Source organism: Eulemur rufifrons, chromosome 5 (assembly GCF_041146395.1).
Source record: "Eulemur rufifrons isolate Redbay chromosome 5, OSU_ERuf_1, whole genome shotgun sequence".
In the NCBI taxonomy this organism is placed as follows: domain Eukaryota; kingdom Metazoa; phylum Chordata; class Mammalia; order Primates; family Lemuridae; genus Eulemur; species Eulemur rufifrons.
Genome location: NC_090987.1, coordinates 42,944,677 through 42,959,067, shown reverse-complemented (window position 1 = coordinate 42,959,067; position 14,391 = coordinate 42,944,677). Strand labels below are relative to the sequence as shown.

Below are 14,391 nucleotides of genomic sequence, written 5' to 3'. Positions count from 1 at the left end.
CAAGGCAGGAAGATCGCTCAAGGTCAGGAGTTCAAGACCAGCCTGAGCAAGAGCGAGACCCGGTCTCTACTAAAAATAGAAAGAAATGATTTGGACAGCTAAAAATATATATAGGAAAAAAAATTAGCTGGGCCTGGTGGCGCATGCCTGTAGTCCCAGCTACTTGGGAGGCTGAGGCAGGAGGATTGCTTAAGCCCAGGAGTTTGAGGTTGCTGTGAGCTAGGCTGACGCCACGGCACTCTAGCCCTGGCAACAGAGCGAGACTCTGTCTCAAAAAAAAAAAAAAAAAAAAAACTCGATCTCATTTCGGTATTCAGTTACTTAGCAGTTGTCTCACTATAATCTGTCCAAACTCATTGCCTCATGTACTTCAACATAAACCCACTGTTGTAGACAGATCTTCTTGTTGCCCCTGTTTCCCTGATTTTGTTGATGTTATTTCCTTCACCTGGTATTTGATTTCCTTATCTCTTGACCAGTTCACCAACTACACTTCCCTGATCCAGTCCATAGTCATGCGTTGCATTTAGTTGTCATTTCTCTTTGTTTTTCTTTAATCTGGAGCCATTCTGCAGCCTTTCTTTGTCCTTCATAGTATTGTTATTTTTGAAGAGGACAGTCCTGTTTTATAAAACGTGCCTTAATTTGCATTTGTCTGATGTTTTCTCTTGATTAAATTTGAATACATAGTAAGCTTTTACCCAGTAATAGGGAGGCAGCAATTAGACTTCCTTTCTAGCCTTTCTCTTTGGTGCTATTCATAGTACTTTGCTGTTCAGTGGTACCTTCTGCCAAAATTGAGAGAAGCTGATCAGGGCAACACTCCCACCACAACTCATTTAGTTCCCTATATTTAGTTTTAACCACCCCAAGATATTCCCAGTTGTCTGACTTATTGATTCAGATTGACTTAAAAATATGCAAGTATCTAATACTACTTTTTGAATAAAAATTGGGATACTGATCAAAGCAAGGAAAGAATGCCTTTCATCTGGTAAAGTTAGTGCATTTTCCCCTTTTTCATATGTTATCAGGAGTTTTCAAAATTTCAGTTTAAGGACCTCTTCTAGAATCAAGATTATTATTCAGAAATTCCAAAACTGCAAAACAAAATGAAAAGCTAAGAAGTTTTATGTTGTGGTGCGGGGTGGAAGAGTATTTGTTTCACTCCTAATGTAAGATTTGATTATTTTTCATGAATATCGTGCTGTCTTTTACAGGGAGCTTATTAGATTTCCTTAAGGAAGGAGATGGAAAGTATTTGAAGCTTCCACAACTAGTCGATATGGCTGCTCAGGTATTTGTATATATACATGTATCAATTTGAATTGAAAGTATACATGAAAATGTAGAATACTCTTAGTGGAATATTATAGCTTATAAAGTGAACTAATGAAATTTTAGAACTGGAAGGAACATTAGAGATAATCCAACGTGAACTCCTAATGTTAAAAATATTGTGATATCTGAAAACCAAAGGTATCTAAAATTCATGTGACTTGTTAGTAGCAGAACCATTATTAGAACCAGCTATGTAACTCCCCATCTAGTGCTGTCCTGTATCATATGGCCTTTTAGAAAATATGGAAGATATATGCTTCACAAATATAAAGTCTATATGTATTTATTTTTCAACAGATAATTTTAAGAAAATTAAAATGGATGAATGCTATTCCAAAGAAAATGCTAGTAATCTAAAGTATATGCTGAATTTTTTATTTAATATGGTCCAAAACAAGAATTGTTATAAGATGGCAATATATAGTTAAAAATGGGACTTTTTAACTCTTCAGCTTTTTGTTTAAAATATACAGTGAAAACTATTAAAAGTTCCCATCCACATATGTGGTAAGTGTTCTAAGGGCCTTTTATTGGCTTTGGTTGCCATGTTGGTTCCGGAACTCTTACTTCTCAGTGAACATCCACATGTCCACAGATCTATCTATTTAGACAGACTTTATGCCGAGAAACTATACATACGAACATATACCAGGCCTGTTTTGTGCTCCTGAGTTGAAGGCTCTTAGACACTATGGTAGTGGGGGTTGGCAAACCATTTTTTTGTGAACAACCAGGTAAATGTTGTAGGCTTGGTAAGCCACATAAAATCTCTCGTACCTTTTTTTCATCTTCTTTTTTTTTTACACAACCCTTTAAAAATGTGAACACCATTTTTAGTTCTCAGGGCACACAGGCTGAAGGCCACAATTGGCCTATAAGCTGTAGTTTACCAACCTCTACCTTTTGGTTAATACCATTATCACCAGGATATCTTAGATTGTGTCTGACAATGGACTTTGATGGGCTATGTCCAGAGGCACTAAATAACCCTGTGATTTATCTCTTCTCCTACCACTGACACAATGTTAATGGTGACTCAGTATACTGTGAGGTTAAAAATCTTGGCCTCCAGAGTAGTGTCAGATTTTTGAAATCTGGATTTAGCTTGCTTGCTTTATTATAATGTTTTCTATTTTTCCTATTATTTCCTAGACTGTGCCGTATTACCATCATCTCCTTTTGAGATATATGGTTATAAGTGATTTCATTAAACATTAGCCAAAATTGTCTTCTCTCTGCTTCCCTTTGTATCATATATTTTGTGGTTTTTTTTCTTTCTAAGATTGCTGATGGTATGGCATATATCGAAAGAATGAACTATATTCACCGAGATCTTCGGGCTGCTAACATTCTTGTAGGAGAAAATCTTGTGTGCAAAATAGCAGATTTTGGTTTAGCAAGATTAATTGAAGACAATGAATATACAGCAAGACAAGGTAAATTTTATTTTTTTTATTTTATTTATTTATTTATTTTTTTAGCACTTAATGGTTTCGACAAAGACAAAGTAAAATTACTTTTACATAAATGCTGTGGTCTGGCACAGTGGCCCATTCCTATAATCCCAGCACTTTGGAAGGCCAGGGCGGGAGGATTGCTTGAGGCCAGAAGTTCAAGACCAGCTTGGGCAACATAGAAAGACCCCATCCCTAAATTAGCCAGGTGTGGTGGCACTCAGGTGTACTCCTAGCTACTTGGGAGGCTGAGGCAGGAAGATGACTTGAGCCTAGGAGTTCAGGGTTACAGTGAGCTGTGATCTTGTCACTGCATTCCAACCTGGGCAACAGAGTAAGACCCTGTCTTTAAAAAAAGAAAAAAAGCTTGTAACCTAATGTTCTATATTTTTCTTACTGGCCGGGCACAGTGGCTCACGACTGTAGTCCTGGCACTCTGGGAGGCTGGGGAGGAGGAGTTTGAGGTTGCTGTGAGCTAGGCTGACGCCACGGCACTCTTAGCCTGGGCAGCAGAGTGACACTCTGTCTCAAAAAATAATTAATTAATTAAAAAATATATATATTTTTTTCTTAATCTTCTTTTGAACATACAGGGCTTTATAGAATAAGAATAGTTCTAGGTCCCCTGAGAAGAGACATAGAAACATTGATTTTATTCATAAAATTATATACAGTAAATACCACTATGGCTTTCTGATAGTTATTTCCTCCAAGGAAGACTTGACTGGTATTGTTTGCATTATAAATATAGCAACTTGTATGTAGCCTCTTTACATTCCTGTGGCATGCCAGCAAACGTTTTTTAATTCCTTGCATAGCAAACTTTATGAACTATTGAACTGTTGCCTTAGACTAGAGGTTCTTAATCAGGGATGATGTTGCCCCACATACCATTCTTCCCCAAAGGACATCTGACAATGTCAATTATTTTAGGTTGTTATAGTTCAGGGGCTACTGCTGGCACCTAGTGGATAGAGGCCAGGCATACCACTAAACATTCTATAATGTGCAGGGATGTACAGGCTGGAAACCCCACACAAAGAATTATCACGTCCAAAATGTCAGTGATGCCAAGGTTGAGAAATCCTGCTTTAGACACAGTGCTTTTTTCCCCAACCTCCTCTATACCTTTGTCCAATAACCTCCAGCTGGGTTATCCTTCTGTTGTTCCATAATCTTTACCTGTAAAAACCCAAACCATTCTTTTAAGGCTTAATTTAGGTCCACTTTTTTTGTTTTTGTTTTTATTTTTGTTTTTGTTTCTTTGAGAGAGTCTCGCTCTGTTGCGTGGGCCAGAGTGCAGTAGTGTCATCATAGCTCACTGCAACCTCAAACTCCTGGGTTCAAGCGATCCTCCTGCCTCAGCCTCCCAAAGTGCTGGGATTACAGGTGCAAACCACCACACCCAGCCAAGGTGCTACCCTTTCAAATGAAATCTGTTGTGATTATTCTGAGGAAAATTGATCTTCTGTTTGTCTAATTATCTAAAGAATTCTATTTTACAGCACTATATACACACAAATACAAATAACTTCAAGTATGTAAAATACCTATAATCTCATTTCCACTGTGTTAAACTTCATGAATTCCATGCTTATGTTCCTATAATTAGCAGAATGCTTTATACGTAAAAGGCATACACTAAATATTTGAGTAAATTAACATGGGCTTTTAAAAATGATAGTACAATAAAACTTTGCAGAAAGATATCATAAAATAGAAAAGAGATTATGGTCAAAAACCAGTAGACGTTAGAACCTAATAGAATATACTTTCCTAAACCAATAGTTAGCTACAGCTGTTAGGTGCCAGACTGCACTTAAAAGTTACAGATCCTATAATCCTGCGGTCCTCAACCCCCGGGCTATAGACCAGTTTTGGTCCGTGGCCTGTTATGAACCAGGCCACAGAGCAGGAGGTGAGGAGCGGGTGCTGAGGGATCAAAGCTTCATCTGTATTTGTAGCTGCTCCCCTGTCGCTTGCCTCACCACCTGAGCTCTACCTCCCTGCATCCATGGAAAAATTGTCTTCCATGAAACCAGTCCGTGGTGCCAAAAAGATTAGATAGAGACCGCTGCTATAATCCGTATTTTTGGCTGACTAGAGCTTCTGCCTCTACTTTCTTCAATAAATTACTGTCCCCACAACCAATTGTCTTTTTTATATCATTGAATAAATGTTAGGAAGAAATGTTATTTATTTTAATATAAATTCTATGTATCTTGTGTTTGAAGAATTTGACAGTGATGACACATAGTAGGGATATTGACAGAATATTTGCCCTGCTTATGTTATGTTTACACAAATAGATTTTTTTTTTTTTTATTTCATCTTATTGTTATGGGGGATACAGAATTGCAGGTTACATACGTTGCCCAACAAATAGATTTTTTAAACAATTAATTTAAGCAATATGGTCAATATTGTTTTAGGTGCAAAATTTCCAATCAAATGGACAGCTCCTGAAGCTGCACTGTATGGTCGGTTTACAATAAAGTCTGATGTGTGGTCATTTGGAATTCTGCAAACAGAACTGGTAACAAAGGGCAGAGTGCCATATCCAGGTAAGCTTACATTTTACTAGGTCTTGGTTATCCCATCAGTGACTTCATCAGGAGTTTATTAGAAACAAAAATATAAGGGGGGGAAGGGCCTTTATTTCTTCTCTTTCCATCTCCCTGCCCCTTCTGTTTACTTTGGCATTGAGTGGACAGCAGCCAGTGAGAGCCACAGTCCTTGACAGGGTGGGCACGTGAGGTGTGCCCTGCACGCACCTCTGCTTTCCCCCATGGGACGTCTTCCTGAGGAGCGTTTTATCTGTACTGTTCTCTAAGATGATAAGCATATCTTAAATATCCTGGGTCATTTCTGCTGCCCCGTCTTCCCCACCAGAGTAATCCTGGGTCATCTCTACTCCCCCGAACGTAATTTCTAGTAGTGTGACTGGTGTATTTTTCTAAATATATATTTGCCCTGTTTTATCAATAGACTATTTTGAGATCTTTTTCTTGTTTTACTTCTCCTAACAAAGCATATTTATAAATCATTACTTTAAGAATTGTATCTGTCATTAATAAAGAGGAAAAATAAAAATGTTTCCCTCTCAACAATAAGATTATATAGCTTCTGGGGGGAAGGGGATATTTTAGCTCACTTGAAAATCAGCTACAATTAAATATTCTTTTAGTCTGTTACTTCTCAAACTTTTCTACTGAAGTTTCCTAATAGTTGAAGAGAATAAAAACCTGTAAAATCCAATATTCAGGAAAAACTGTTATGCTAATCTTACAGTTTTTGCATATTATCTCCCATATTCCTCCTCCCTGATACCTCCAACTGTGGAGCTAGTGCCATCAGATTTTATCACCCACTTTCCCTTGTTACTGTTTTTTGCTGATACTCACTATTTAAGTTCTTCATACTTAATAATGACTCACCATTGCCCTATTTAATAAGACTCCACTCCTGTCTTAACTCATGGTCATCTTAATACACATATCCATGATTTTTCCATTACCCTGGTCACTTGTTGTTTGGACTCTTCTCCTCCCTGATCTTGTCTTCCACTCTACCTTTGCCAGTCAGTCTTCCCATGTTCATATCTTAAACCTTAATGTTATCAATAACTGCAGTCCTCTCATAATCTCAGCTTCATGTATCCACTCTCTGCTCACCACCTCCCATCTTCCCAGCTAACTCTCTCTACCCCAACCCTAACAATTTCCTGACACTACCAGGATCTTTAATCCATTGATTCTGCTACCTTTTCCTGCCTCTCCCCCTCTTCATGAAACCACTCTAATCCTTATATTCCGTGGTCAAACAGTATAATTATTCCCTTGCATTTACACTTGCCCTTTGCCCTTCCCTCATTTCATCACTATTGTTTAGCAAAATCACTGCACTAGATAAATCCAGCTCCACCTACTCATACCTGCAAACATGACTGGAGGGAAAAAAAAAACCAGCTATGCTAAGTCACTTTAAGTCTACAGTCATGAGGAACTTTCAGTCTTGGCCGTGGCAGAGTGACTAATATCCAACTTACCGTCCCACTACAAACTACTACAAAAGTTAGAATGTGTAAAAGAACTGTTTTGACATTGCACAGCAACTGATGAAGGCCACAATCCTTAAAACAGGGAAAGCACATGAGATAAACCCTAAATTTATATCAGCTTTCTCCCTGAAAGCATTTTTTCTAAAAGGGTATATGGCAAAGAAGCCCAGACAGCATCATTCTTGGTGAGCAAAATAGAGATCCAAGTGCTGGGGTCTGGAGGGCAGGGTCCCAGAGAGGAAGGAGCCACAGGGAAAGAACTCTAAAATTCTTCTTAAAAATTCCCCTCAGCACCTTGGGAGGCTGAGGTGGGAGGATTGCTTGAGGCCAGGAGTTTAAGACCAGCCTGAGCAAGAGTGAGACCCCGTCTCTACAAAAAACAGAAAAATTAGCTGGGCATGGTGGTGCAAGCCTATAGTCCCAGCTACTCAGGAGGCTGAGGCAGGGGGATCACTTGAGCCCAGGAGTTTGAGGTTGCAGTGGGCTATGGTGAAGCCACTGTACTCTTGCCCAGGCACCCTGTCTAAAAAAAACAATTCCCTCATGTCCTTGATCAACTCCTAATCTGCATATATGAAGGGAGAAGCTCTGGGAGACCTAACAGGAAATAGCCACTGGGAGACTGGGGATTTGAGCATGGTTCAGAGGCTACAGAGTGCTGGGGAGTTGTTGCTCAGCTGAAGTGAATAGACGGGGAATACTCTATACTTTTTGTTGAGGCACCAGAAAGGCCATGCCCTAGGAGAAAGGGCAAAACTGAACCAACCTAAAACCAAGCCTTGACTTACTGGCAGATCTGAGTGATCTACTAGTAAAAATTAACTGCAAGTAGGATAAAACTTAACACCCTTTAGGAAAAGATAACATGATCCAGATAATCTACCATGTATGATTCAAAATGTTTGGCATAAAAAGTTACTAGACGTGAAGAAGGAAAGAGATGACTGATTATTAAGAGTTCCAAATCAATAGAAGCAGACCCGGACATGATCTCCATCTTGGAGTTAGCAAAGGACTTCAAAATAGTGATATTTAAAATGTTAAAGTAGAAAAGTTTGGCAAAATGATGAAAAACAAAAATTTCAACAGATTTGGAATCTATAAAAAAGAAATGGAAATTTTAGAACTGTAAAACATAATATGAAATTAAGAACTCATTAGATGGGTAGAGTAGCAAGATTAGTGGATTCAAGGACACATTCACAGAAAATACCCAAAATAATGCATAGATAAAAAAGAATGAAAAAAAACTCAGAACTTTGAAACAAGTGAAACATAGTGAAAAGGTCTAATTTATATGTAATTGGAGTCCCAGAAGGAGATGAGAGAGAAAATGAAATAGTAGCAATATTTGAAAAACGTAATATCAAAAACCTTCCAAATATGATAAAAAGAACCAACCCACAGATTCAGTAAACTCACTGAACCTCAAGTAGAATAAATAAACTCAGTGAACTTCAAGCAAGCATATCATGGTCAAATTACAAAAATCTAAACCAAGTAGCCATAAGGAGGTGGTGGTATAGTGTGTATCCCTAATCCAAAATACAAAACTTTTTGAGCACTGACATAAAACCACAAGTGGAAAATTCCATACTTGACCTCATATGATGGGTCACAAAATGCAGTCAAAATTTTTTTCATGCACAAAATTATTAAAAATACTGCATAAAATTACCTTCGGGCTTTGTGTGTTAGGTGTATAAAAAATATAAATGAATTTTGTGTTTAGACTTGAGTGCCATCCCCAAGATATCTCATTGTATATATGCAAACATTCCAAAATCTGAAACATTTCTGATCCCAAGCATTTCAGATAAGGGATACTTAGGCTGTATATTATCTATACAGAAACAACAGTCAAACAGATAGCTAACTTTTCCTCAGGATATGGACGCCAGAAAAAAATGAAATTATGTCTTTAAAGTATTTCAGGGGAAACTGCTGATCTAAAGCACCAACAATAAAAATATCTTACTGAACTTAAAATGTTTATAAAAATAGATTCTATTACAATAATAATACAAAAAGGCAGAGAGAGGATAAAGGAGTAACAGATAAATTGTTCCATGTTTCTTTTGTTTGGAAAGTGTAAAAGTACTTATTTAAAGTATAATAAGCCAAAGACACATATTGTAATCTTAATGATGACCACTAAAATAGTAATAAAAGATGGTAACATAAAAAGCTAAGAGAAAAAAATGGAATGATGAAGGATGCTGGCTTAATCACAATAAAAAGAGAAGAAAAAAGAATAGATGAGACAAATAGTTTATTTATATAATAGTTTATATAATAGTTTAGTTATTTATATATTTCCATTGTTGGTGAAATGTACTGGATTTCAGGATGGTAGAGTTTAGCCCAACTACATCTGTAATTATATTACATGTAAATGCACTACAAATTTCAATTAAAAGACAGATTAGACTGGATTTTAAATATACATAAATACTATAAGAGACACATTTTGTGTAAGGTATTCAAAATGATTGAAATTAAAAGGATGGAAAAAGATACTCTGTAAATGCTAACTGAAAGAAAGCCCACATAACAAATTTTAAGGCATGAAATATCACTAGAGACAAAAAGGCATATTTCATAAGGATAAAAGGGTCAGTTCAACAGGGAAACATAAAAATTCAAAATGAGTATGCAACTAACATAGTTTCAAAAATACATAAAAATTAATATAATTGGGATATTCTAGTTAAGTGTTCAGATAAGAATCAGAGTTTGTACATTGACAGTCTTTATAGAAGAAAAAGATGTATAAGCATCATTGTCTTTGATAATTTGAAGAGGATTCAAAAAGGCTTTTCCCACAGCAGGCTGTCCATTTCAAAGCAACAGCTTCTGTTTACTAATCTTATTTTGGGACAATAATAAACCTTGGCAAATGCAGACAAGTATGTAATGTTTGAAATTATTGACAGAGTGAGTGCTATCATAAGTACCATTGGATTTTAGGTATTGACAGTCTTATAATCTTTCAAGTCTCCTTTTTTTTTTTTTGCTTTTATAACTGAGGAGTGGTAGGGAGAGACCTGATTCCCTCTGTGCTCGGGGAGTTGTATCTTATTTGCAAGCTCAGAAGTTCCCTTATAGGACACAGTTTTCTTCCTGAATAGAGGGTATTTCCATTAGATGCCATTTTTGCCATATTTTACTTTCATAACTTGTTGGCATAAAATAATTTAATAGTTCTGGTTGCCAGATAATTATGAAGGATCAAGTTTTGAATGAAAGATTATTGGTAATTAGAAGTTATTTTTGTAGGTTCAGATATATTTCAATTGATCTTAACAGTCAATTAAAATGATAAAGCATAAAATAAAAGAATAAAGGCATAAAAGTGGACAAAAAAGTTCTTCAGTTACAGTAAGCCCTCATTGAATATTAATTCCCTTGTTCCTTTTCTGCTTCTCCCTGACAATTTCTGGTTATATTTCCATGGTTGGCAAAATGTACTGGATTTCACTTATGAAGGTGATACTACCTACTTAGATGAAAAGCTCAAAGTAATACTCATACAGTTTTTTTTTAATAGGAAAAAAAATGTAGGCCAGGCATGATGGCTCATACCTGTAATCCTAGCCTTCTGGGAGGCCAAGGTGGGAGGATCACTTGAGGTCAGGAGTTGGAGACAGCCTGAGCAATAGCAAGACCCCCATCTCTACAAAAAATAGAAAAATTAGCTAGGCGAGGTGATGCGCACCTGTAGTCCCAGCTACTTGGGAGGCCAAGACAGGAGGATGGCTGGAGCCCAGGAGTATGAGGTTGCAGTGAGTTATGATGATGCCACTGCACTCTAGCTGGGGTGAAGAATGAGGCTCTGTCTCAAAAAAAAAAAAAAAAAATGTATTTTGACAAATCACTTATTCCTTGGAAATACTATCCATAACTAAAAGTAGAAATAATGATTTAACCCCATTACATTGACTTAAGGGGGTCATAATCTGTTTAAGAAATCATTGCTGACTAGTCAATTCACGATTGCAGGAGATAAGAGGGATGGCCTGACTTGTAGCTCAGCAAGGAAGGTGGTGTGGGAGATGGGAAGAGTGGTGGGGTTGCCGGCTTGGGGAGACAGTGTCAGGAGGAAGAATTTAGAAAAAGAGGCCTTTTTTCTGGCCTGTGATAACATAGGGTGAGTCCCTGAGAAGGTAGCATGGGCGAGGAGAAATTACAAAGAAATAGAAGAAAGGAGCTATGTGTAATAAATTGAAGAAAGTCCAACAGGTGATATTAGACAAGGAAACTGTTTCAGAGAAGTGACTCCTCCCTGTTACGTAATTAGTATGTTTGGCAAAACCAGGACTAGAACTCTTTCTTCTGAATTCTTATTTGAAAGTTCTTTCATATACTACGTTGCCACCATTCCTCATTAGCCCAAGTCTGGCCATTGTTAAATGTAAATATCAGAAAGCATCAGTACCTCAAAGTGACACCCTAAATTTTAATTAATTGGATTGGGTTTTGAAGGCATTAACGTTAAAAATAAGATGTTAGGTGGAATGAAAAATTAGACCTACATGTGGCCAGGTGCAGTGGCTCACACCTGTAATCCTAGCACTCTGGGAGTCCAAGGCAGGAGGATCGCTTGCGGCTAGGAGTTTGAGACCAGCCTGAACAAGAGTGAGATCCCCATCTCTACCAAAAATAGAAAAAATTGAGCTACTCAGGAGGCTGAGGCAGGAGGATTGCTTGAGCCCAGGAATTGAGCTTGCAGTGAGCTATGATGATGACACTGCACTCTAGCCTGGGTGACAGAGCCAGACTCTGCCTCAAAGGGGGGGAAAAAAAGAAAAATTAGATATGTGAAAACATAGATTAGCATTTTCCAAGCTCTTCTTGATATACTCTGATGTTTAGAATTTATTTACTTTCTCTGTTGAATCATTTCACTAAATAAACTTAATATACCTTGAATCAGTGTAGGAGATTTGTTTTGCTTTGCTAGCAGTGGTGGGACCATTTTTTAATGTGTGACTCTTGTGTGGGTAGGTATGGTAAACCGAGAAGTGCTGGAGCAGGTGGAACGAGGATACAGGATGCCCTGCCCTCAGGGCTGTCCAGAATCCCTCCATGACTTGATGAACCAGTGTTGGAAGAAGGACCCTGATGAAAGACCGACGTTTGAATATATTCAGTCCTTCTTGGAAGACTACTTCACTGCTACAGAGCCACAGTACCAGCCAGGAGAAAATTTATAATCCAAGTAGCCTATTTTATATGCAGAAATCTGCCAAAATGTAAAGAACTTGTGTAGAGTTTCTCACTTATGTACAGGAATCAGAAGAAGAAAATCTTCTTTACTCTGCATGTTTTTAATGGTAAACTGGAATTCCAGATATGGTTGCACAAAACCACTTTTTCCCCCTACGTGTTAAACTCTAAAGAACCAGTGATGAATTTTCCAACTTATTTCAGGGTCCAAAGAAAATAGAACTAAGATACTGATGACAGTAGGGGTGATAGCATGGTAATGAAGAGCAGCAAGGCTACTGCTTAAAAATCATTTCCTTTCTTTTCTTCCCCAAACTCAGAATTGTTAAGAGAAAATTATTTATTGTTATAGACAAAACTTGGGAGATAAAAAGTTATGCCATAATGAAATCTAAAATTAAGAAACGTCATAGGACCAAATAATTCCATTCCAGTTTTTGAAAATTTCTTGCATTTATCATTTTCAAAAGTTTTTCCTTAAACAATCAGTATGCAATCTTAATATATATGCCTCCTCTTGCATGGAAATGGGCCACGTTTTTCAGAAACATAAAAGGAATATAAACAACATCTAAAACTTGATTAAATGTTAGACCACAACAGTGGAATTTGAAAGTATAATGCACTATGTTATCACTCATATTCATGGAACTGGAAAGTGGAATAAGAAAATTTTCAGTTCAGTCATTTTCTGAATAGTTCAATTTAGAATAATGAAGGTAACTAGAAAGTGAGTTAATCTTTTATAAGGTTGCATTGATTTTTTTTTAAAGGTAGTATATAGTTGAAATTGAACTATCCAATCCAAGGGGAAATCTTTTAATCTTTCAAGACCATGAAAAGTAAGACCCAGCTTTTAATTAAATAGTCCTTTAAAAAAAAAAAAATAGACTTGGTACTGTGAGATGTTGCTACTATGTTTTTATGGTGATGGGTGCCACAAATAGAAACTATCATAAGATCCAGGGACTTAAATGCACTTTTGATTGTATTGAATATAGACAGAGAGAAAAATGTATTTAAAAGAATTATGAGAAAAGAAAATGTGAAAGTTTTACAGGTAGAGGGATGGAATGTAATGTTTAATGTTGATGCCATGGAGTGACAAAATGGCTTTGCTGGCACTCAAAGCTCCTCACTTAACTATTTTCTGAGACTTTAAGAGTTACAAGGTAGGACTATAAAACTAATTTTTCTTAACATGTACACTAAATGAGTGTCGTAGCCTCAAAATAGTGAAGTTAAGCCTTCACACTAATTCCAGTGAGACAGTTTTATGCAAAACATTTTTAGATCTCCAGTTTCCAAATCCATGTTTGAATCTACAATCACTTTTTAAATACACTTTACTGGTGATCATTTTTTCCCTTTTAGATTATAGTTTATTTGGGGAGGAAAACTTATTCTGAATGGTAACAGTAGTGAAAGGGGGAACAATTTTTGCCCATTTCAAGTACAAAAGTGAAACATACAAAATAAGACTGACTTTTATGACTAAATCAGTAAGCAATTCCAAAATATGAATTCAAATAGCAGTATTCTGCTTTAAGTGTCTAAGGAATGGAAGAAGTGAATCTGATAAATAAAAGTCTAGCATTTGTGTTTTTAAAATATTCCTTTATAGTCCACACTTTAAATAAAGCATCATGTCAGGTTCCTATATTTTCAGGGTATCATTTTTAACTACCGTCACTTACCTGATTTAATGAATAACTTTAAAATTCTGTGCCATGGTATATGTGTTCAAATTCAAAGTATTTTAAAATGTGACAAATGAACATCATGCAAGTTGGCAACGGTTTGGGTACTAAAAATCGTGGTTGTTATTTCTGTTTACATAACCTGTAGTATTGAATTCCTCTATCAAGAGGGTCGTAAGAAGAGTGTCATCATAATTTACCCTTAACATCTGCAATTTGTGACATGAGATTTTTAAAAGGCTTTATGTAAACTATGATATTGTAATTTTTCTAAGCATTTTTAAAAAGGTAACAAAATTATGTACTAATTATGATCAGAAAAATAAGCCAGGAAAAGTTGATGGTGTTCATTAGGTTTTAACTGAATGGAGCAGTTCCTTATAATAACAATTGTATAGTAAGGATAAAACACTAACTTAATGTGTATTCATTTTAAGTTGTTATGTATTTTTAAATTGCCAAGAAAAATAAACAACTTTGTACATTTGAAGATTTCTTCCAACAGCTTTTTGTCTTCAGTGTCTTAAGTGGAACTTAACCTTTACCAAAAAAGGAAGTTGTCAAAAACAGCCTAGCACACTTTTTTAAATGAATAATGGTAGCCTAA

General features: G+C 36.5%; 1 protein-coding gene across 2 annotated transcripts in view; it reads left to right on the top strand.

The window, feature by feature from the left end:
- The window catches only part of YES1 (YES proto-oncogene 1, Src family tyrosine kinase), a 68,419-nt gene extending 54,028 nt beyond the window's left edge, over positions 1–14,391 (top strand). For both annotated transcript variants that reach the window (XM_069468205.1, XM_069468207.1), the window contains exons 9-12: positions 1,221–1,297; positions 2,624–2,777; positions 5,228–5,359; positions 11,863–14,391. In XM_069468205.1, coding sequence (XP_069324306.1) covers positions 1,221–1,297; positions 2,624–2,777; positions 5,228–5,359; positions 11,863–12,071 — 572 coding nt within the window. In that variant the 3' untranslated portion in view covers positions 12,072–14,391. The remainder of the gene's footprint in view (positions 1–1,220; positions 1,298–2,623; positions 2,778–5,227; positions 5,360–11,862) is intronic.